At 39.1% G+C, this 26297-nt stretch overlaps 1 protein-coding gene across 4 annotated transcripts in view; it reads right to left on the reverse strand.

The window, feature by feature from the left end:
- RBL2 (RB transcriptional corepressor like 2) overlaps positions 1–26297 on the reverse strand; it is a 194340-nt gene that overhangs the window by 89876 nt on the left and 78167 nt on the right. For all 4 annotated transcript variants that reach the window (XM_053699499.1, XM_053699498.1, XM_053699497.1 and 1 more), the window contains 2 exons: positions 3612–3721; positions 386–489 (listed from right to left, as the gene is read on the reverse strand). In XM_053699499.1, coding sequence (XP_053555474.1) covers positions 386–489; positions 3612–3721 — 214 coding nt within the window. The remainder of the gene's footprint in view (positions 1–385; positions 490–3611; positions 3722–26297) is intronic.

Raw genomic sequence — 26297 nt, forward strand, 5'->3', positions numbered from 1 at the left:
TTTAAAGGAATTTGTAAAATATACTATGTAACAAAAGAAGAGGCACAATTTAAAGGGACATGAAAGTCTAAAATGAACATTTATGATTTAGATAGTTCATGTCATTTTAAGTTTACTTTTATTTCCTAAGTAGGCTCAAGAGCAGAAATGCACTACCGGTAGCTAGTTGGTTACATATATATATATATATATATATATATATACATACAGTATATATATATATATATATATATATATATATATATATATATATATATATATATATATATATATATATATATATATATATATATATATAAAAATATGCCACTTGTCATTGGCTCGCAAGATGTGTTCAGCTATCTCCCAGTGGTGCGTTGCTGCTCTGGAACTCACTTTAACTCACAGATAAATCCACGTCTCCCAGGCGTTTTTTCTCTTGTTCAATAATGGATTCCAGGGCTTTATAATACAACATCTCTGCAATCCTGAAATATTTGGCAGCAAGGTCTGGAAAAAGAAAATAAACAAGAAAATAAGAAAAGAAAATTAGACTGTATTTTTAATGGTGTTTTACGTTCCTTAAAACTGGTTATCATTTTAAAAAGTAACATCTCCTGCTTTGCGCAATCCATGCAAGGTATTTATAATGCATTTTTTAATAAAACAATATCATCTTCAGTTGATTGTGAAATTAAAGTCTGCATGTGTGATATATTTCTCTCAAGTTGAGCTTTAAGTTGCCACTAGAGCTAAGATTATTTTTTTCCTGTAATTTTCAAGAAATTAGCTTGTTCACACACCACTGTACACAAAATACACTATATGGCCAAAAGTATGTGGACACTTGACTATGACATCTATATGAGCTTGTTGGACAACCCATTCCAAAACTATGGTCATTAATATGGAGCCCCCTTCCCCTTTTGCAGCTATAAAAGCCACATTTCTTCTGAGAATGCTTTCAACAAGATTGTGGAGTGTGTCTGTGGGAATATGTGAGGTCAGGCACTGATGTTAGACTAGAAGGTCTGGCTTGCAATCAGTGTTACACTTGATCCCAAAGGTGTACAGTGGGGTTGAAGTCAGGGCTCTGTGTAGAACACTCAAGTTACGCAACACACATATTCATCTACCAGACTGCCAGATAGTGAAGCGTGATTCATCACTCCAGAGAACATATTTCCACTGATCCAGAGTCCACTGCACTACTACACCACTGCAGCCAACACTTTACATTACACATGTTGATGTGAGGCTTGTGTACAGCTGCTCGGCCATGGAAAGCTATTTTATGAAGCTCTCTAAGCAGTTATTGTGCTGACATTGCTTTGAGAGGCAGTTTGGAACCCTGTAAAGAGTAATTCAGAACTCGGTGGCCCTGCTCTGTAAATTTGTGTGGTCTACCACTTTGTGGCAGGGTTGTTCCTAGATGCTTCCACTTCACGATAATAATACTTAACGGCAGATCTAGCAGGGCAGAAAGGTGTCATTCTATGACAGTGCCACATTTAAAGTAACTGTGCTCTTCAGTACGACCCATTGTACTGCCAATGTTTATCTATGGAGATATCATGGTTATTTGTTGGATTGTATGCACCTGTTAGCAATGTGTGTGGCTGACACACCTGAACCCAATAGTTAGTAGGGGTATCCACATACTTTTGGCCGTATAGTGTACATGCAAGCAGGATTCAGAATACATTAAAAGCAAAAAGAATACATCAGCAGCTGAATAAAACATGGGTGTTATTGTCCATAATTTAAAAGCTTCCAATCTGACAAGTCTTTTGAAACCGTGAACTCCCCTTTGTTTTAAATCATGGACAGTAAAAGCTGTGTTTTCTGCTGGCGAATGAGTTTTGCTTTGGATAGTGTTCCCAGCTGATATTGCCTTTTACACTGTTTCATTGAATTGCTGTTCCGGGATTCTGCATTCACGTGACTGTGGATTATGTGTTTGTTAACCTTATGGCAAGTGGGTTATGACGCGACGGCTGAGTGTTGAGTATATTTTACAAATGAAGAGTCAGCAACAGAAGTGTTTCCACACAAAGAGGTCCAGGTCCATCCTTCATATACATATGTTTTGAGTGTCACATGCAATATTTGGGATGGACAACCTAGTGGTGTGATATATTGTGACATTTTGGTTATAGATGGATGAGGTGTATTATATTTTCATACTTTGAGCTCTATTTATTACATTATGGACAGAAACCTGTCCTCCTGTGATTGCAGTGAGAAGATGTTGTACGCCCGCAGCCTGCATTTAACATAGCGCAAAAAAGATATGATCATGGTTAAACACTAAATACATTTTATAAGCATAGTATTATCACCTCCCTCTAGTCATGGGTGCAGCCATATTGATATCTATCATTCTTTACTTTCCAGTGCTGACCTGTTTACAAATGGACACAATCTTTATCTACAATGAAAACTATTTAAAAGATTAAATCAGTATATTATTAAAAAAATAGGTGGTGTATCTTAAAGAGCCAGTAAAGTCAAAATTAAAGATTCATGGTTCATATAGAGCATGCAGTTTTAAACAACTTTCCAGTTTACTATTTTACTTTTATACGTTCTTTTGGTGTCCTTTGTCGAAAAGCATAATAAGGTAGGCTCAGGAGCAGCAATGCACTGCTCGAAACAAACTGCTGATAGATGACTGTACATATTTGCTTCTTGTCATTGGCTCACAAGTGTGATGTGTTCAGCAAGCTCCCAGTAGTGTGTTGCTGCTCCTTCCACAAAGGATACCAAGAAAATAAAGCAAATTAGATAATAAAAGATAATTAAAGTAAATTGGAACATTGTTTAAAATTGTTATGTTCTATCTGAATCATGAAATAAATACTTTGGGTTTCATGTCCGTTTAAGGGAATATGGAAATCAAAATAAAAAAACTTTCAGGATTCATATAAGTATACATTTTGAAAAATGGCAGAAGTGTGTTGTAATTTTATAAATAGCAACCAGTAGAGGGAGCTTTAGCAGAAGCAGACAGTAACGAGGGACCACACAACCATAGCTCTGCCTTTATTACTGCGCGCACACTGTGCAAAGTTAGATGTACTTTCACTTTGTTTTCAGTCATCTTTATTAAACAGTGCTTCTAGCTACACAGCTACCAGGTGTATCATTTAGTGGCTGAAGTTCCTGCACTACAGGTTTCTTGTAGGACACTGCTATACAGCTCTAGCTTAGTTCACCATAGAGTCTTACCACAGAGTGACTAACGCTACTGTACATTAAAGTTCCCTCTATAGGTTGTTTGTATAACTGCTGCACTCAAGCCATATGTACATTATTGAACCTACTTCAGTATACTCTTGGAAATGGACCAAGTTTCAACCAAAAAGACCAATTTGATAATATTTTATAAGTTATAAATCATGAAAAGTTAATCTTGACTTCAATTATACTAATTTTAATAATACCTGCTGCCTTCAATTAAGAACTTAAAACGTAAAACGCATGCAGTGTAAAAACATACATATAATAAATACCTAATCAAAAATAGTTTTAAATCACTATTAAAATACCTAGGCTGTTCAGGAAGGCAGCCATAGATTTAAACAGTAATAAAGTAAAGGTGAAGTCATGCTATTTATAGCTTTCAGTACCTTTGCAAGACTGACTGTCAGCTCCATCGGATGTTATGTGTTCACAGAAAATATTAAACATTTCTTTCAGCCACCCAGCAATAGCTTGTGAGGGATTTCTGCTGCATGACCTATGGCAAAAAAAAACATACATTCAGTCAGTTGTATTTCTCTGCTCTAGGTTCTTAGCACCTAAATAAACTTGGTCTGTCACTTTGTACAGAAAAGGAACTATATAATGAGAAGGAACGTTTCACATAGACTATAAATATATTCTGTTAAAGAGACATAATACACATATGCTAAATCACTTGAAAGTGTTGCAGCATAACTGTAAAAAGCTGACAAAAAATATCACCAGAACATCTCTATGTGAAAAAAGGAAGATATTTTACCTCAAAATGTCTTCAGCTCACCAGAGTAAGAGCTCTGGTAAAAGTTATACTTCACAGACCAAAAGAAGTGAGGGCGCTAGCCAGCTAAAGATATAATGTCTACTTGTAAAAGTGAAAAAATAAAATATAATATTTATTAAAAGCTAAATAGTTAGTATCTCAGTATCTTCATAAAAAGAGGGACGTCTCCCTTAAATGTTTAATTTGATTATACAATGAATCAATTGCAATATAAAAATTTTTTTATAGTATCAAGTACACATAAGTAAACAAGTATCAACTGCACAGATACTACTCAGTAGTTATTAGTTTCCAATAAGGGTTCAGAGGTGCCAAAAAATATATCTCTGCGTGAGACCAAAGTCTTACTTTTGCCGTTTAGCATATACCACCAAATGATCGTGTGCTATATCAGATTATGCAGTTCTCAGAAAGCAGCAGGACCCCACAACGATAAATTGAAGGATGGCAAAGAGTATACCTCCAAAACAAAAACCACTCAATTCCTCTTAGACACAGTATTTGACACAGTCTTTGTGAGATTAATGGTACCTGTACTCCTTTTGCTCCCAAGATGATTCTGGGAGTGTATTACACTCCAGTCTCCTTAAGAGATTGACTTGTTGCTCTCTCAGTGGATCTTGCAATTGTGAGTTAAAGCCCTGATAAGGGCGAAACGCGTAGAATCAGTGGCAACCAGTGTTGTGTGAGAGCACAATATTTGTTTTTAACCTCTATCTTCAGAACTGTTTTTTAACCCAGGTTAATTTGTTTAACATTTGTTCTTCTACTATACTTAAGCAACAGCCATGTCCTTTCCTGCGTGCAAGGCACTAAGTGCAGGAGCGAAGGGGTACCGCTGTACATCACAGTTTGTATCAGCAAACAGCTAAACTTTATCTGCAGAAACAATACGATCCGTGAGTGTCACCCGTGACGTCAGGTGCTATCGGTCACGTGGGGTGAACTCAAGATTGCAAGATCCGCTGAGAGAGCAACAAGTGAATCTCTGAAGGAGACTGGAGTGTAATACACACCCGGAATCATCTTGAGAGCAAACAGAGTACAGGTACCATTAATCTCACAAAGACTGTGTCAAATACTGTGTCTAAGAGGAATTGAGTTGTTTTTGTTTTGGAGGTATACTCTTTGCCATCCTTCAACTTATCGTTGTGGGGACCTGCTGCTTTCTGAGAACTGCATAATCTAATATAGCACACGATCATTTGGTGGTATATGCTAAACGGCAAAAGTAAGACTTTGGTATGAAACAGAGATATATTTTTTGGCGCCTCTGAACCCTTATTGGAAACTAATAACTACTGAGTAGTATCTGTGCAGTTGATACTTGTTTACTTATGTGTACTTGATACTATAAAAAAATATATATATTGCAATTGATTCATTGTATATTTAAATTAAACATTTAAGGGAGACGTCCCTCTTTTTATGAAGATACTGAGATATTAGCTATTTAGCTTTTAATAAATATTATATTTTATTTTTTTCAATTTTACAAGTAGACTTGATATCTTTAGCTGGCTAGCTTCCTCACTTCTTTTTGTCTGTGCAATAATTCTTTTTTAAACAATTGGAAGGAGTTGTTTATTGTGAGGAGTTTGATATCATTTGATCTAGCGCACTACTATACTCTACATACTAACAGTTATACTTCAGCTGCAAATCGGAAAAAAAAAACAATAGCCAATCAACATCAGCAGTGCAAACGTTGCTTTGATCTCATGAAGTTTAACTGAAATCTCATGAGATTTCATAGTAAACTTTGTTGAACTGAATAGGTAAATAACATTACTGGGCCTGCACATGCCAGATGCAAGTCCTGAGACTAGTATCCTGACTGGCTGCTTAAAGTTCAGTTACAAAGGGGCATGAATACTTGGAAAATTTATAGGTAAATATGTCCCTTTTTTACATAGAGATGTTCAGGTGATTTTTTTTACAGCTAAGCTGCATCACTTTCAAGTGCTTCAACTAAGATCTTTTTGTCAACTGAGCACATCAGGTGAGCCAATCACAAGAGGCATATATGTGAAATCACCAATCAGCAGCTAGCTAGCAGTATTGCATTGCTGCTCCCAAGCTTACTTAGGTATGTTTTTCAACAAAGGCTAATAAGAGAATAAAGCAAATTAGATGGTAGAAGTAAATTGGAAAGTTGCTTAAAGGGACACTGAACCCAAGGGCGCGATCCGATATAGATCGTAGTTTGCAGCGCAAGCAAGGGAACCCGCGTAGCCCGCAGTTTCAGCTCGCAACTCAAGCTATCCCATATACTGCGCCGTCAGATGCTAAAGTGCCGTAAGTCTGATAAACCAGCGATGTCCAGAAATCTGCGCAAGTACAAATTTCTGGCGTCGCCAGTGACTTACGGCACGTTAGAAACTGCCGGCGCCTACAAAACCTGACTAAAGTCTAAATCACCCGCACTGTCTAACACGCCTCCCTAACATAGCCCGACAAGTCTAACACGCCTCCCTAACATAGCCCGACACGTCTAACCCTCTATCCGCTATCCCCCCTCACTATCCTAACAATAAAATATGTATTAACCCCTAAACCGCCGCTCCCGGAGCCCGCCGCAACCTAATACAATTATTAACCCCTAAACCGCCGCCAGCTATATTAAATCTATAACCCCCCTAAAGTGAGCCCCTAACACCGCCGCCATCTACCTTACCTACCCCCTAAAGTGAGCCCCTACCCCGCCGCTATCTATTGTAAAATTATTAACCCCTAATCTAATCCCCCTATACCGCCGCCAGCTATATTAAATTATTTAACCCCTGAAATACTAAACTATCCCTACCACTAAACCTAAGTCTAACCCTACAAATAGCCCTGAAAAGGGCTTTTTGCTTGGCATTGCCCCAAAGTAACAGCTCTTTTGCCAGCCCTTAAAAGGGCTTTTTGCGGGGCATGCCCCAAAGAATTCAGCTCTTTTGCCAGCCCTTAAAAGGGCTTTTGGAGGGGCTTTGTCACAAAGTAAACTGCTCTTTTGCCTACAATCTACATCCCCCTACACCGCGGCCACCTATAATAAATGTATTAACCCCTAATCTAATCCCCCTACACCGCCGCCACCTATATTAACTATATTAACCCTAATTATATTAGGGTTAATATAGTTAATATAGTTATTATATTATATATATTGACTATATTAACCCTAATTATATTAGGGTTAATATAGTTAATATCGTTATTATATTATATATATATATAAAGTATAATAACCCTATCTAACTCTAACATCCCTAACTAAACTCTTATTAAAATAAATCTAATATTAATATTATTAATTAAAATATTCCTATTTAAATCTAAATACTTACCTATAAAATAAATCCTAAGATAGCTACAATATAATTAATAATTACATTATAGCTATGTTAGGGTTTATATTTATTTTACAGGTAAATTGTTAATTATTTTAACTAGGTATAATAGCTATTAAATAGTTATTAACTATTTAATAGCTACCTAGTTAAAATAATTACCCAATTACCTGTAAAATAAATCCTAACCTAAGTTACAAATACACCTACACTATCAATAAATTAAATAAACTACAAATATCTATCTAAAAATACAATTAAATAAACTAAACTAAATTACAAAAACAAACAAACACTAAATTACAAAAAATAAAAAAAAGATTACAAGATTTTTAAGCTAATTACACCTATTCTAAGCCCCCTAATAAAATAATAAAGCCCCCCAAAATAAAAAAATTCCCTACCCTATTCTAAATTAAAAAAAGTTCAAAGCTCTTTTACCTTACCAGCCCTTAAAAGGGCCTTTTGTGGGGGCATGCCCCAAAGAAAACTGCTCTTTTGCCTGCAAAAAAAAACACAATACCACCCCCCAACATTACAACCCACCACCCACATACCCCTAATCTAACCCAAACCCCCCTTAAATAAACCTAACACTACCCCCCTGAAGATCTCCCTACCTTGTATTCACCCAGCCGGGCCGAACTCCTCATCCGATCCGGGCGATGTCTTCCAGCAAGCGGCAGTGAAGTCTTCTTCCATCCGGGCGATGTCTTGAAGCAAGCGGCAGAGATTCTTCTTCCATCGGCGATGTCTTCAAGCAAATCGGCATCTTCAATCTTCTTTCTTCGCTCCTCCGCCGCGGAGCATCCATCCGGCACGACGACTTCCCGACGAATAAGGTTCCTTTAAATGACGTCATCCAAGATGGCGTCCGTCGAATTCCGATTGGCTGATAGGATTCTATCAGCCAATCGGAATTAAGGTAGAAAAATCTGATTGGCTGATTGAATCAGCCAATCAGATTCAAGTTCAATCCGATTGGCTGATTGGTTCAGCCAATCGGATTGAACTTGAATCTGATTGGCTGATTCAAGTTGAGGGGAAATTAGAGCTCACGCTTGAGCACTAATACTGCTGAAAGTAAGCCTGTAACATACTTGGGAAAGTGTGCGTATTACAAGTTGAAAGTAAAAAGCTAGCGCACAAGCAAAACCCGACGTGTGCTAACTGTAGGACTTCAGATATTGCAAACACTCTTCTCCCCATAGACTTTAATGGAGAGCACAAACTTAAAGGACCAATAAATACAGTAGATTTGCATAATAAACAAATGCATAATAAAAAGACAATGCAATAGCACTTAGTCGGAACTTCAAATGAGTAGTACTTTTTTATTTCTGACAAATTTTAAACTTATGTCTATTACCACTCCTCCTGTTTTATGTGACAGCCATCAGCCAATCACAAATGCATATACATTACATATATTCTGTGAATTCTTGCACATGCTCAGTAGGAGCTGGTGACTCAAAAAGTGTAAATATAAAACAACTGAGCACATTTTGTTAATGGAAGTAAATTGGAAAGTTGTTTAACTTTCCAATTTACTTTCACTAACCCGACTGCGTTCAACCTACAGCTCTAACCCGAATTGAGTAATAAATATTTTACAATGTTCATATATATATATATATATATATAGTTTTTTTTCTTAAATATATATCTACTTATATATCTATATGAACACAGGTACATATTATCAAATCCGAAATTCAAAAATCCAAACTTATTCGGAAATCGAAACTTTTTAATTAATATTTTTTTTTAAATGAAATTATGAAAAATACAGTTTCTGATGGTACTGTATGTATATATATATATATATATATATATATATATATATATATATATATATATATATATATATATATATATATTAGAAATAATATAAAACTACCTTTAGGTTGCATGTATAAGCTTTATTATGACATGTAAATATTGCCTTAAAGGGACATAAAACAGTATGAACTAACATAAGTTTCTAAATATATAATGCAGACAAAGCTTACATTCAAAATGGTTCAGTTTTTAACCCTCATTAACCCCTTTAATTAAGGCATAGTTTTGTTTGCTGCAATCTCCCCCGTGGACATTTCCATATATGGAATGCACTTGTGCACATTTGGTAGGTTGCACAGTCACATGACACATGACTAAAGCAGTGCACAGTATAATGCTGAAGCTTTTAAAAAGCATGTGATATTATCTCCATGGAAACAAACTAGCCCCTTGGCAACAAACAATAGCTGTATCTGATGCCCCTCCTCAACCCCCCCACCCCTCTTACTTGCATAGATAATTATCCTCATGTGCACACTTTGTTACATGATATCTTAGGGTTTGGAGTAAGACACTGAAAAGGGGGGGGGGGGTGGAGCAAACTTCACTTGGGAACACTAAAGTGTAACTAATTTTGCAGATTCTTGGAATTGTTATTAAAATATATATAAGCTTTTTTACACTTTTTTCACACACTGTTTTATCTCAGTTGACTCTTTTAGAATATGCACATAACTCAAAATGTTTTATGGCACTTTAAAGGGACAGTCTACACCAGATTATTTATTGTTTTAAAAGATAGATAACATAATTTATGCTTACTTGATAAATTCCTTTCTCCTGTAGTGTAGTCAGTCCACGGGTCATCATTACTTATGGGATATTAACTCCTCCCCAACAGGAAGTGCAAGAGGATCACCCAAGCAGAGCTGCTATATAGCTCCTCCCCTCTACGTCACACCCAGTCATTCGACCGAGAACCAAACGAGAAAGGAGAAACTATAGGGTGCAGTGGTGACTGGAGTATAATTTAAAATTTAGACCTGCCATAAAAAACAGGGCGGGCCGTGGACTGACTACACTACAGGAGAAAGGAATTTATCAGGTAAGCATAAATTATGTTTTCTCCTGTTAAGTGTAGTCAGTCCACGGGTCATCATTACTTATGGGATACCAATACCAAAGCTAAAGTACACGGATGACGGGAGGGACAGGCAGGATCTTTATACGGAAGGAACCACTGCCTGAAGAACCTTTCTCCCAAAAACAGCCTCCGAAGAAGCAAAAGTGTCAAATTTGTAAAATTTGGAAAAAGTATGAAGAGAAGACCAAGTTGCAGCCTTGCAAATCTGATCAGCAGAGGCCTCATTCTTAAAGGCCCAAGTGGAAGCCACAGCTCTAGTAGAATGAGCTGTAATTCTTTCAGGAGGCTGCTGTCCAGCAGTCTCATAGGCTAAACGTATTATGCTACGAAGCCAGAAAGAGAGAGAGGTAGCAGAAGCTTTTTGACCTCTCCTCTGTCCAGAATAAACGACAAACAGGGAAGAAGTTTGACGAAAATCTTTAGTTGCCTGTAAATAAAATTTCAGGGCACGGACTACGTCCAGATTGTGTAGAAGCCGTTCCTTCTTTGAAGAAGGGTTAGGGCACAATGATGGAACAACGATCTCTTGATTGATATTCTTGTTAGTAACTACCTTAGGTAAGAACCCAAGTTTAGTACGCAGAACTACCTTATCTGAATGAAAAATCAGATAAGGAGAATCACAATGTAAAGCTGATAACTCAGAGACTCTACGAGCCGAGGAAATAGCCATTAAAAACAGAACTTTCCAAGATAACAACTTGATATCAATGGAATGAAGGGGTTCAAACGGAACACCCTGTAAAACGTTAAGAACTAAGTTTAAGCTCCACGGTGGAGCTACAGTTTTAAACACAGGCTTAATCCTAGCCAAAGCCTGACAAAAAGCCTGAACGTCTGGAACTTCTGACAGACGTTTGTGTAAAAGGATGGACAGAGCTGAGATCTGTCCCTTTAAAGAACTTGCAGATAAACCCTTTTCTAAACCCTCTTGTAGAAAAGACAATATCCTAGGAATCCTAACCTTACTCCATGAGTAACTCTTGGATTCACACCAGTGTAAGTATTTACACCAAATCTTATGGTAAATCTTCCTGGTAACAGGTTTCCTAGCCTGTATTAAAGTATCGATTACTGACTCCGAAAATCCACGCTTTGATAAAATCAAGCGTTCAATTTCCATGCAGTCAGCTTCAGAGAAATTAGATTTTGATGTTTGAAAGGACCCTGAATTAGAAGGTCCTGTCTCAGAGGCAGAGACCAAGGTAGACAGGATGACATGTCCACTAGATCTGCATACCAGGTCCTGCGTGGCCACGCAGGCGCTATTAGAATCACTGATGCTTTCTCCTGTTTGATCCTGGCAATCAAACGAGGAAGCATCGGGAAGGGTGGAAACACATAAGCGATCCCGAAGGTCCAAGGTGCTGTCAAAGCATCTACCAGGACCGCTCCCGGGTCCCTGGACCTGGACCCGTAGCAAGGAAGCTTGGCGTTCTGGCGAGACGCCATGAGATCCATATCTGGTTTGCCCCAACGTCTAAGTATTTGGGCAAAGACCTCTGGATGAAGTTCCCACTCCCCCAGATGAAAAGTCTGACGACTTAGGAAATCCGCCTCCCAGTTCTCCACTCCTGGAATGTGGATCGCTGACAGGTGGCAAGAGTGAGACTCTGCCCAGCGAATTATCTTTGATACTTCCATCATCGCTAGGGAACTTCTTGTCCCTCCTTGATGGTTGATGTAAGCTACAGTCGTGATGTTGTCCGACTGAAACCTGATGAACCTCCGAGTTGTTAACTGAGGCCAAGCCAGAAGGGCATTGAGAACTGCTCTCAATTCCAGAATGTTTATTGGAAGGAGACTCTCCTCCTGAATCCATGATCCCTGAGCCTTCAGGGAATTCCAGACAGCGCCCCAACCTAGTAGGCTGGCGTCTGTTGTTACAATTGTCCAGTCTGGCCTGCTGAAGGGCATCCCCCTGGACAGATGTGGCCGAGAAAGCCACCATAGAAGAGAATTTCTGGTCTCTTGATCCAGATTCAGAGTAGGGGACAAATCTGAGTAATCCCCATTCCACTGACTTAGCATGCACAATTGCAGCGGTCTGAGATGCAGGTGTGCAAAGGGTACTATGTCCATTGCCGCTACCATTAAGCCGATTACCTCCATGCATTGAGCCACTGACGGGTGTTGAATGGAATGAAGGACACGGCAAGCATTTTGAAGCTTTGTTAACCTGTCTTCTGTCAGGTAAATCTTCATTTCTACAGAATCTATAAGAGTCCCCAAGAAGGGAACTCTTGTGAGTGGTAAGAGAGAACTCTTCTCTTCGTTCACCTTCCACCCATGCGACCTTAGAAATGCCAGTACTAACTCTGTATGAGACTTGGCAGTTTGAAAGCTTGACGCTTGTATCAGAATGTCGTCTAGGTACGGAGCCACCGAAATTCCTCGCGGTCTTAGTACCGCCAGAAGAGAGCCCAGAACCTTTGTGAAGATTCTTGGAGCCGTAGCCAACCCGAATGGAAGAGCTACAAACTGGTAATGCCTGTCTAGGAAGGCAAACCTTAGATACCGGTAATGATCTTTGTGAATCGGTATGTGAAGGTAGGCATCCTTTAAATCCACTGTGGTCATGTACTGACCCTTTTGGATCATGGGTAAGATTGTCCGAATAGTTTCCATTTTGAACGATGGAACTCTTAGGAATTTGTTTAGGATCTTTAAATCCAAGATTGGTCTGAAGGATCCTTCTTTCTTGGGAACCACAAACAGATTTGAGTAAAACCCTTGTCCGTGTTCCGACCGCGGAACCGGATGGATCACTCCCATTAGTAAAAGATCTTGTACACAGCGTAGAAACGCCTCTTTCTTTATCTGGTTTGTTGACAACCTTGAAAGATGAAATCTCCCTTTTGGGGGAGAGGCTTTGAAGTCCAGAAGATATCCCTGAGATATGATCTCTAACGCCCAGGGATCCTGGACATCTCTTGCCCAAGCCTGGGCGAAGAGAGAATGTCTGCCCCCCACTAGATCCGTTCCCGGATCGGGGGCCCTCACTTCATGCTGTCTTATGGGCAGCAGCAGGTTTTCTGGCCTGCTTGCCCTTGTTCCAGGTCTGGTTAGGTTTCCAGCCTTGTCTGTAGCGAGCAACAGCTCCTTCCTGTTTTGGAGCAGAGGAAGTTGATGCTGCTCCTGCCTTGAAGTTACGAAAGGCACGAAAATTAGACTGTCTAGCCCTAGGTTTGGCTCTGTCTTGAGGCAGGGCATGGCCTTTACCTCCTGTAATATCAGCGATAATTTCTTTCAAACCGGGCCCGAATAAAGTCTGCCCCTTGAAAGGTATGTTAAGTAATTTAGATTTAGAAGTAACATCAGCTGACCAGGATTTTAGCCACAGTGCTCTGCGTGCCTGAATGGTGAATCCGGAATTCTTAGCCGTAAGTTTAGTTAAATGTACTACGGCATCAGAAATAAATGAATTAGCTAGCTTAAGGGTTTTAAGCTTGTTTGAAATCTCATCTATTGGCGCTGAGTCAAGGGTCTCTTCCAGAGACTCGAACCAAAATGCGGCCGCAGCCGTGACAGGCGCAATACATGCAAGGGGTTGCAATATAAAACCTTGTTGAACAAACATTTTCTTAAGGTAACCCTCTAACTTTTTATCCATTGGATCTGAAAAGGCACAGCTATCCTCCACCGGGATAGTGGTACGCTTAGCCAGAGTAGAAACTGCTCCCTCCACCTTAGGGACCGTCTGCCATAAGTCCCGTGTGGTGGCGTCTATTGGAAACATTTTTCTAAATATAGGAGGGGGGGAAAAGGGTACACCGGGCCTATCCCACTCCTTGGTAATAATCTCTGTAAGCCTCTTAGGTATAGGAAAGACGTCAGTACACGCCGGTACCGCATAATATCTATCCAGCCTACATAATTTCTCTGGGATTGCAACCGTGTTACAATCATTCAGAGCCGCTAATACCTCCCCTAGCAGTATACGGAGGTTTTCTAGTTTAAACTTAAAATTTGAAATGTCTGAATCCAGTCTATTTGGATCAGATCCGTCACCCGCAGAATGAAGCTCTCCGTCCTCATGTTCTGCAAATTGTGACGCAGTATCTGACATGGCCCTAGTATTATCAGCGCACTCTGTTCTCACCCCAGAGTGATCTCGCTTACCCCTAAGTTCTGGCAATTTAGACAAAACTTCAGTCATAACATTAGCCATGTCCTGTAGAGTGATTTGTAATGGCCGCCCTGATGTACTTGGCGTTACAATATCACGCACCTCCCGAGCGGGAGATGCAGGTACTGACACGTGAGGCAAGTTAGTCGGCATAACTTCCCCCTCGTTGTCTGGTGAATGATGTTCAACATGTACAGATTGATTTTTATTTAAAGTAGCATCAATGCAATTAGTACATAAGTTTCTATTGGGCTCCACCTTGGCTTTTACACATATAGCACAGAGATATTCCTCTGAGTCAGACATGTTTAACAAACTAGCAATTAGACTAGCAAGCTTGGAAATACCTTTCAACTAAATTTACAAGTAATATGTAAAACGTACTGTGCCTTTAAGAAGCACAGAAAAAACTATGACAGTTGAATAACAATGAACCGGATTAGTTATAAAAACCAAATTTTTCCCAGTAAAAGCATAAAATTAGCAAAGGATTGCACTCATTAGCAATGGATGACTAACCCTTAATATCAGAAAAAACGTATAACATTTGAAATATAAGCGTTTTTATCACAGTCAAAGCACAATCTCACAGGTCTGCTGTGAGTGATTACCTCCCTCAAAATAAGTTTTGAAGACCCCTGAGCTCTGTAGAGACGTTCCGGATCATGCAGGGAGAGAAGACAGACTTGTGACTGAATTTCTGATGCGTAGCAAAAGCGCCAAAATAGGCCCCTCCCACTCACACACAACAGTGAGGGAAGCTCAGTGAAACTGTTTTTAATTTAAAATAAACGACAGCCATGTGGAAAATAACGCCCAAAACAATTTTTCACCAAGTACCTCAGATAATTAAACGATTTAACATGCCAGCAAACGTTTAAAATCTAATTATATGAAATGTCATTAAAAAGCCTGCTGCTAGTCGTTCACACTGCAAGTTAGGCTAAAAGTTATATGCATACAGTATTTTCCCAGTGAAGTGCCATTCCCCAGAAATACTTAAGTGTAAACATACATACATATCAGCCTGATACCAGTTGCTACTACTGCATTTAAGGCTGAACTTACATTATATCGGTATTGGCAGTATTTTCTCAGTCAATTCCATTCCTTAGAAAATAATATACTGCAACATACCTCTTTGCAGGTGAACCTGCCCGCTGTCCCCTGATCTGAAGTTTACCTCACTCCTCAGAATGGCCGAGAACAGCAAAATGAATCTTAGTTACATCCGCTAAGATCATACAAAACTCAGGTAGATTCTTCTTCAAATTCTGCCTGAGAAGAAACAACACACTCTGGTGCTGTTTAAAATAACAAACTTTTGATTGAAGATATAAAAACTAAGTATAATCACCACAGTCCTCTCACACATCCTATCTATTAGTTGGGTGCAAGAGAATGACTGGGTGTGACGTAGAGGGGAGGAGCTATATAGCAGCTCTGCTTGGGTGATCCTCTTGCACTTCCTGTTGGGGAGGAGTTAATATCCCATAAGTAATGATGACCCGTGGACTGACTACACTTAACAGGAGAAAATCCATTTATTACCCATTCCCTAGTTTTGCATAACCAACACAGTTATATTAATACACGTTTTACCTCTGTGATTATCTTGTATCTAAGCCTCTGCAAACTGTTCCTTATTTCAGTTCTTTTGACAGACTTGAATTTTAGCCAATCAGTGCTGGCTCCTAGAAACTCCACATGCGTGAGCACAGTGTTTTTTATATGAAACACATGAACTAACACCCTCTAGTGGTAAGAAACTGTCACAATGCCCTGAGATGAGAGGTGGCCTTTAAGGGCTTAAAAATTAGCATATGAACCTCCTAGGTTTAGCTTTCAACTAAGAATATCAAGAGAACAAAGCAAAATTGGTGATAGATGTAAATTTGAAAATCTTTTAAAATTACATGCCCTATCTGAATAATGAAAATGTGACTAGGCTGTCCCTTTAATAGCATAAGAACTTTGTGTTTACACTTGGTCCTATCCCCTCTCCAACCCATTTAAAAGATGCAAATATTCTAAAATCCAAACCTTTTCCTGTCCCAAGCAGTTTAGATACAAATAAATATTTAGAAATACATAGAACATTTCCCCTATGTGAAAGAACATTTGAATTTAAAATATATACAGTACATACACAGTAAAACACATCATTAAATCTTAATGAATAAAAAAAAATTCTTATTTCGGGTATTTGAGTGGAAAGGGCTTTACAAATTATATATAAATATATATATATATATATATATATATATATATATACACATACACACACACACACACCATACACCGATAAACGAATCCTCCCTCCAAAGGTCAGCCTCCTGGGTGCAAACATGCAACAAATAGTCCTGAATAAAGGATGCACTCGCAGGAGTTTAAGACAAACAGTGTCAACTTTAAAGGAACATTAAACTTAATATTTCATGATTCAGATAGATCATACAATTTTGAACAACATTCCAATTTACTTATATTATCTAATTTGCTTCATTCTTTAGATATCCTTTGTTGATAAAATAGCAATGAACAAAGGTAAGCCAATCTCACCAGGCATCTTTGTGCAGCCACCAATTAGCAGCTACTGAGCCTATCTAGATATGCTTTTCAGCAAAGGATATCAAGAAAATGAAGCAAATCAGATACTAGGAATAAATTAGAAATTTGTTTAAAATTGCTTGTTCTATCTAAATTATGTATCTAATGTGATGACGTTTCAAAGACCAGCTGTCCCTTTAACTGTCCCTTTCCCTTTCAGTGTCTAATCTGATGGAAGGGCAGTTGGTCTCTGAAACATCATTGCATTAAAGTTGACACTGTTTGTCTTAAACCCCTGAGAGTGCATCCGTTACTCAGGACTAATATATATATATATATATATATATATATATATATATATATATATATATATATATATATATATATATATATATATATATATATTTAACACACAAAGAGGAAATAAACCAACAGGTGGAGGCAATAATAATAATTATTTGCTCTCCACTGATGGTTTAAAAGTATACCATTACCTGGCACAAAATATTAAAGGTCATATAAAGAAAAATCAGTGAAAACACCATTAAAGATTGCATTATAACACACCATTTAATATCATTGCAGATCAATAATTGCAAATCAAAAAGAATAAAGTATTTGCAAAAAAGCAAACCATTCAAAAAATAATAATACTAATAATAATAAGCCACCTCAGCGGTATCAAAAACTTAAATTACAGCAGGTAATAAAGGGTACCCTTAAAAGGAAAAAATAGGGAGCTCCCTATAAGTAATTTGCACCCATTCACCGGTATCGGGTTGTATGCACCCACAATAATGTCCCAATAGTAGTATTATACTTCACATCCGCAGTTGTTGAGAGTAGTCCTTAATGTAGTTTAGAACCCCGTTAGTAAGCAAACAAGGTGACAGTTAAAGCAGTCTCCCCCAGATTAAATGCACAGTCTGGTGTTAGTTGGAAGCTTAGGTATAGGCAGGGTAGGTTGTCAACACATTTTGTTCTCACCAGGTATCATAAACTGATGATCAGTTTGTCCGTGACTGGGGCTCAGTCTGTGACTCACCTTACCCTCCTGCTGTCATTCCGTCTAGCTTCAATATAGAGTTGGCAAAGGGGGGCCGGTTGCTATTAGGTTGCTTACTAGTTCCATGTGGGTAACAATTGCTATGTATACGGATCCTTTGTAATGTCACCTGGATGCGATGTTTGCAGGTTATCCGGTGTTTGCTGCGATAAAGTGTAGCTGCCTGCCTATTCCTTTTAAGGGTACCCTTTATTATCTGCTGTGATTTAAGTTTTTGATACCGCTGAGGTGGCTTATTATTGTTATTATTATTTGAATATTTTGCTTTTTGCAAATACGTTATTCTTTTTGATATGCAATTATTGATCTGCAATAATATTAAATTGTGTGTTATAATGCAATCTTTAATGGTGTTTTCACTGATTTTTTTTTTATATAACCTTCAATAGTTTGTGCCAGGTAAGGGTATACTTTTAAACCATCAGTGGAGGGCAAATAATTATTATTATTGCCTCCCCCTGTTGGTTTATTTCCTCTTTGTGTGTTAAATATTTTAGTTATACCTCTGTTGCACTGCACACTTGCCTTGGTCCTGATAATAGCAAGTGTACATTAACTGGGTCTGATTAATTCTGGTACATTACTTTACTCCAAAAGATTTAATATTAAAATTATAAAACTAAAAAATACCTAATCAAAAAAATAATTTTGTAAAAATAAGTAAAAAATAAATAAGTAAAAATCATTATCTCTGTTTAAAGAGTAGAGTCCTTATGTGCTAGATCCACCAAACTTCCCTTTTCCTCCTAAGCATTAACTCTCTATTTCCACCCCCTCTAGGTTATGAAATATGATCAATAATTTGGAATCTTAGCTGGCTAACTGTATGCCATGCTATAGTGAAATGGGCAGACACTGGTAGTGACATATCTCTACCTCTTATAGACAATTTATGGGCACTTAATCTTTTCCTAATGGGGTGTGTAGTCTCCCCAATATAGCCCTTTCCACAAGGGCATTTTGAAAGGTATATAACATGGTCAGTGTCACATGTGTATAACCTATTCATTTCTCTCTTTTTTCTATAGTGAATCTGTGCATTGTAGGCAGGGATAAGAACCTTTTTCGGTGTTGTTAAATAATTCACTCTCTCTTCTTTATTACTGCCAACATCAGCCCTAACTATAGAATGGCAAAGAAAAAGAAGAAGGCGCCACGATGGTGCAAGATCAACTATAATATTGTGCTAAAAAAACAGTTGTATCCTCAGAATACTCACAAATTGTATAGCACTTGAGAAGTGCCACAAACGCCTGCTGGACCTTTAGGAGCCGTCCAGAAAGCTCACACTCCCAAGATAGAAAGCCAATGGTTCACTCGATCCGTGTGGATAGATTGTCATACACCGGTCCCAAACAGGTAACGCGTGTCTGTTTCTAATTTCTGGATCAACCCCATGGCAGCGAAGTGGCAATGATATGATATCACAATCACAGAGAATGTGTTGGAATATATTAATATTAGCCGTGCAAAGTCTGTCTTAATAAAAACATAGACTTTAATATAAAACTTGTCTCACAACATGTTTCTCGGTCCTCAAACGACTGTTTCATCAGGTGAATACAATATTGTTACAAAACACGGCTTAACCCCTTAATGACCAAGGACGTACAGGGTACATGCTACAAACACTGTCATTGGCCAGCGATAGTGCCGTTCGTTGGTGGGTGGGAGCCATAGCAGGGAGGTGGGTGGGTGGTCCATCGTTGGATCACTTCCTGATCCGGTGCGCGTAAGTGGTTAGGAGCTTGCGAGGGGCGGGCGGGAGCACGTGCACGGATGTGTGCACACGCACTAGTACTTTAAAATAAATTACAATTAAATGGTAATGGGATGGAGGGAGAGGGAAAGGGGGGGTTAAACATTTTTAAGAAAGGGATCTGGGAGGGGGAGGGGGGAGGCTATTGAGAGGGGGGCAGCTACACTACAGAGGGTTAAAGAGTTGTTTGAGGGGGATCAGGGAGGTTGGGAGCTAAGGGGGATCCAACACTGCAGAATAAAAATAAATAAAAAATTATATATATATATATATATATATATATATATATATATATATATATATATATATATAAAAAAGCTTTTTATTTTAGTACTGGCAGACTTTCGATGGCGGTGAAAATTGTGAGGCGGGGAGGGAAGAGATATGTTTTAGAGGGGTCAAGGAGGGATCAGGAGGTGGGATATGTCAGATGAGAGGCTGATCTCTACACTAAAGCTAAAATTTAACCCTAAAAGCTACCTAAGTAACCCCTTAACTGCTGGGCATAATACAAGTGTGGTGCACAGCGGCATTTAGCAGCCTTCTAATTACCAAAAAGCAACGCCAAAGCCATATATGTCTGCTATTTCTGAGAAAAGAGGATCATTTGCCATAATTGCACAAGCTGTTTGTAAATAATTTCAGTGAGAAACCTAAAGTTATTGAAAAAGTTAAAAAAAAATTTATTTGATCACATTTGGCGATAAAATGGTGGCATGAAATATACCAAAATGGGCCTAGATCAATACATTGGGTTGTCTACTACACTACACTAAAGCTAAAATTAACCCTACAAGCTACCTAATTAATCCTTTTACTGCTGGGCATAATATGAGTGTGGTGCGAAGCGGCATTCAGCGTCCCTCTAAGTACCAAAAAGTAATGCCAAAGCCGTAAATGTCTGCTATTTCTGAACAAAGGGGATCCCAGAGAAGCATTTACAACCATTTGTGCCAAAATTGCACAAGATGTTTGTAAATAATTTAAGTAAGAAACCTAAAGTTTGTGACAAAGTTTGTGGAAAAGTTAACGATTGTTTTTATTTAATTGCATTTGGCGGTGAATAGGTGGCATGAAATATACCAAAATGGGCCTAGATCAATACTTTGGGTTGTCTATTAAAAACAAATATATCAAGGGATATTCAGGGATTTCTAACAGATATCAGTGTTACAAGGTAACTATCGCTAATTTTGAAGAAAAAAAATGGTTTGGAAATTGCAAAGTGCTACTTGTATTTATTGCCCTATAACTCGCAAAAAAGCAAAGAACATGTAAACATTGGATATTTCTAAACTAGCATGGGTGTTTTTTTCAAATTTTTCAGAAAGAAAAATTATAGTAATTTATAAGATATGATGAAAATAATGGTATCTTTAGAAAGTCCATTTAATGGCGAGAACAATGGTATATAATATGTAAGGGTACAGTAAATGAGTAAGAGGAAAATTACAGCTAAACACAAGCACCGCAGAAATTTAAAAATAGCCCTGGTCCCAAACGATAAGAAAACTGAAAAGTGCTGTGGTCACTAAGGGGTTACAAACACTCCTGTCGGTGTCTGCCAAATCGAACAGCGCATGTGTGGGAAACCCCGGATCAAAACGTTACGTCACAAATTTCGTATATACCTCTTACTGGTTAACGGTATTACCGTAAACAAAATACTTTGTAACCAATTGTAATATTATTGAAGCAGATATTAAACCTTGTGATTACATATTGAGCACATTGCAATATATATTCTCATCTATGTCTCCACTATTTCCTACGCTGAAATACTCTGTATCTAAAGTTCTGAATATCATTACGGTATTGAACTTAGTGTGCTGCAATGTGTAGTTTCGTATAGGGATTTCCCAAATGACTCTTCTATTGGCAGACCCGATAACAGTAATATTTTTTTTTTATTTCTTTCTAATTAAACGGTGAGTCCACGGATCATCTAATTACTATTGGGAATATCACTCCTGCCCAGCAGGAGGCAGCAAAGAGCACCACAGCAAAGCTGTTAAATATCACCTCCCTTCCCTCCAACCCCAGTCATTCTCTTTGCCTACGTTAGAGCAAGGAAGTGCTAAAGTTAGGTGTTAGGAAAAGTTTATTCAAGCAAGATTTTATTATTTTAAAGCAGTGCAAGATTGTTCTGTTTTGTTCTAGGGTGTAGCCGTAGTCCATATCAGTCTCTTCAGTAGAGCAGTGGTGGATTTCAAGCAAAGGGAACTTTTGGGGTACAATCCTCATTGCGCCTCCCATATATTTATGCTGCCCTAACCGTGCAAGCCTGAGTAAGATTACTCAGTCTTTGGCCTCTAGTTATCAACGTGTCTACTTACCTGCCTTCGCCGGCTCCAATACGCTCGCCTAAGCTCGCCTCACTTTGCCACCGCGGACCTGAATACGCTCGCCAAAGTTATCAAAAAAGCTGTCAAAAAGCCATGCACCAAGTACGGGGCGATGAGCAGCGGACTGTGATAGTTATCACTCATCCGATCTCACTGCTCTTCGGCTTTTTCCCTGCTTTATTGATAAGCTGTCTCAAAGCACCCACACTAAACTACACTGTTCTACCCCCTATATCGGCACCCCCGGAGCCCCCCGCAACTAAATAAAGTTATTAACCCCTAAACCGCCACTCCTAGACCCCGCCGCAACTATAATAAATGTATTAACCCCTAAACTGCCACTCCCGGAGCCCACCGCCACTCTAATAAACTGATTAACCCCTAAACCGCCGCTCCCAGACCCCGTCGCCACCTACATAATACCTATTAACCCCTATCCTGCCCCCCCTATACTGCCGTCACCTATAATAAATGTATTAACCCCTATCCTGCCGATCCCGTACCCCGCCGCAACTAAATAAATTGTTTAACCCCTAAACCTCCGCTCCCGGACCCGGCCGCCACCTATATTAAACTTATTACCCCTAATCTGCCCCCCCTACACCGTCGCCACCTATAATAAATTTATTAACCCCTATCCTGCCCCCCCTATACCGCGGCCATCTATATTAAACTAATTAAGTTACAAAAAATAAAACAATATTACAAGATTTTTAATCTAATTACACCTAATCTAAGCCCCCTAATAAAATAACAAAGCCCCCCAAAATAAAAAAAATGCCCCACCCTATTCTAAATTACAAAAGTTAACAGCTCTATTACCTTACCAGCCCTTAAAAGGGCCTTTTGCGAGGCATGCCCCAAATAAATCAGCTCTTTTGCATGTTAAAAAAAACACAATACCACCCCCCAACATTACAACCCACCACCCACATACCCCTACTCTAACCCAAACCCCCCTTAAATAAACCCTACCCCCCTGAAGATCTCCCTACCTTGAGTCGTCTTCACCCAACCGGGCACCGATGGACCAAAAGAGGGCATCCGGAGCGGCAGAAGTCTTCATCCTATCCGGGCAGAAGAGGACATCCGGACCGGCAGACATCTTCATCCAAGCGGCATCTTCTATCTTCATCCATCCGACGAGGAGCGGCTCCATCTTCAAGACCTCCGGCGCGGAACATCCTCCTTGACCGACGACTAGACGACGAATGAAGGTTCCTTTAAGTGACGTCATCCAAGATGGCATCCCTCGAATTCCGATTGGCTGATAGGATTCTATCAGCCAATCGGAATTAAGGTAGCCAATCAGATTGAGCTTGCATTCTATTGGCTGATCGGAACAGCCAATCTGATTGGCTGATTGGATCAGCCAATCCGATTGAACTTGAATCTGATTGGCTGATTGGATCAGCCAATCAGATTTTTCCTACCTTAATTCCGATTGGCTGATAGAATCCTATCAGCCAATCAGAATTCGAGGGACGCCATCTTGGATGACGTCACTTAAAGGAACCTTCATTCGTCGTCTAGTTGTCGGTCAAGGAGGATTTTCCGCGCCAGAGGTCTTGAAGATGGAGCCGCTCCTCGTCGGATGGATGAAGATAGAATATGCCGCTTGGATGAAGATGTCTGCCGCTCCGGATGCCCTCTTTGGTCCATCGGTGCCCGGTTGGGTGAAGACGACTCAAGGTAGGGAGATCTTCAGGGGGGTAGTGTTAGGTTTATTTAAGGGGGTTTTGGGTTAGAGGGGTATGTGGGTGGTGGGTTGTAATGTTGGGGGTGGTATTGTGTTTTTTTTAACATGCAAAAGAGCTGATTTCTTTGGGGCTTGCCCCGCAAAAGGCCCTTTAAAGGGCTGGTAAGGTAATAGAGCTGTTAACTTTTGTAATTTAGAATAGGGTAGGGCATTTTTTTATTTTGGGGGGCTTTGTTATTTTATTAGGGGTCTTAGATTAGGTGTAATTAGATTAAAAATCTTGTAATATTTTTTTATTTTTTGTAACTTAAATGTTTTTGTACTTTAGTTAGTTTATTTAATTGTATTTAATTGTAGCTATTTGTAGTTAATTAATTTAATTTATTTAATGATAGTGTAGTGTTAGGTTTAATTGTAAATTAGGTTAGGATTTATTTTACGGGTAATTTTGTATTTCTTTTAGCTAGGTAGTTATTAAATAGTTAATAACTATTTAATAACTATTCTACCTAGTTAAAATAAATACAAAGTTGCCTGTAAAATAAATATAATTCCTAAATTAGCTACAATGTAATTATTAATTACATTGTAGCTATCTTAGGGTTTATTTTACAGGTAAGTATTTAGTTTTAAATATGAATAATTTATTTATTGATAGTGTAGTGTTAGGTGTAATTGAAACTTAGGTTAGTTTTTATTTTACAGGTAAATTTGTCTTTATTTTATCTAGGTAGCTATTAAATAGTTAATAGCTATTTAATAGCTATTGTACCTAGTTAAAATAAATTTAAAGTTGCCTGTAAAATAAAAAACAGAATTTATGTTTACCTGATAAATTACTTTCTCCAACGGTGTGTCCGGTCCACGGCGTCATCCTTACTTGTGGGATATTCTCTTCCCCAACAGGAAATGGCAAAGAGCCCAGCAAAGCTGGTCACATGATCCCTCCTAGGCTCCGCCTTCCCCAGTCATTTGACCGACGTAAAGGAGGAATATTTGCATAGGAGAAATCATATGATACCGTGGTGACTGTAGTTAGAGAAAATAAATCATCAGACCTGATTAAAAAACCAGGGCGGGCCGTGGACCGGACACACTGTTGGAGAAAGTAATTTATCAGGTAAACATAAATTCTGTTTTCTCCAACATAGGTGTGTCCGGTCCACGGCGTCATCCTTACTTGTGGGAACCAATACCAAAGCTTTAGGACACGGATGATGGGAGGGAGCAAATCAGGTCACCTAGATGGAAGGCACCACGGCTTGCAAAACCTTTCTCCCAAAAATAGCCTCAGAAGAAGCAAAAGTATCAAATTTGTAAAATTTAGTAAAAGTGTGCAGTGAAGACCAAGTCGCTGCCTTACATTTAAACACCAAAAAACTCTAAGCCATCTCCGTGGAGATGTTGCCTGTACAACGGCAAAGAGAATGACTGGGGAAGGCGGAGCCTAGGAGGGATCATGTGACCAGCTTTGCTGGGCTCTTTGCCATTTCCTGTTGGGGAAGAGAATATCCCACAAGTAAGGATGACGCCGTGGACCGGACACACCTATGTTGGAGAAATAAATCCTAAAATAGCTACAATATAATTATTAGTAATATTTTAGCTATATTAGGGTTTATTTTATAGGTAAGTATTTAGTTTTAAATATGAATAATTAATTTAATAAGAGTTATATTTATTTAGATTTATTTAATTAATATTTAAGATAGGGGGGTGTTAGGGTTAGTGTTAGACTTAGGTCTAGGGGTTAATAATTTTATTATAGGTTGCGGCGGTGTAGGGGGGGCAGGATAGAGGTTGATAAATTTAATATAGTTTGCGGCGGTGTAGGGGGGCAGTTAAGGGGTTAATAAGTTTAATATAGGTGGCGGTGTGGTCCGGGATCCGCAGGATAGGGGTTAATAAATTTAATATAGGTGGCGGCAGTATAGGCGGGCAGGATAGGGGTTAATAGGTATTATATAGGTGGCGGCGGGGTCCGGGAGCGGCGGTTTAGGGGGTAATAACTTTATTTAGGTGGCGGCGGTGTAGGGGGGGCAGATTAGGGGTGTTTAGACTCGGGGTACATGTTAGGTGCAGACATCTCCCATAGGAATCAATGGGATGTCGGGCAGCAGCGAACATGAACTTTCGCTATGGTCAGACTCCCATTGATTCCTATGGGATCCGCCACCTCCAGGGCAGCGGATTGAAAACCAGGTACGCTGGGCCGGAAAAGTGCCGAGCGTACCTGCTAGTTTTTTGATAACTAGCAAAAGTAGTCAGACTGTGCCGAACTTGTGTTCGGAACATCTGGAGTGACGTAAGGATCGATCTGTGTCGGACTGAGTCCGGCAGATCGAAGCTTACGTCACAAAATTCTACTTTTGCCGGTGTGTAGGGCTTGATAACTTAGGCGAATCAGCCTCGCCACAAATATGCTGCGGAATTCCAGCGTATTTGAGGTTGACGGGTTGATAACTAGAGGCCTTTGTTTCTA

This window comes from Bombina bombina, chromosome 1 (assembly GCF_027579735.1).
Source record: "Bombina bombina isolate aBomBom1 chromosome 1, aBomBom1.pri, whole genome shotgun sequence".
NCBI classification, from domain to species: domain Eukaryota; kingdom Metazoa; phylum Chordata; class Amphibia; order Anura; family Bombinatoridae; genus Bombina; species Bombina bombina.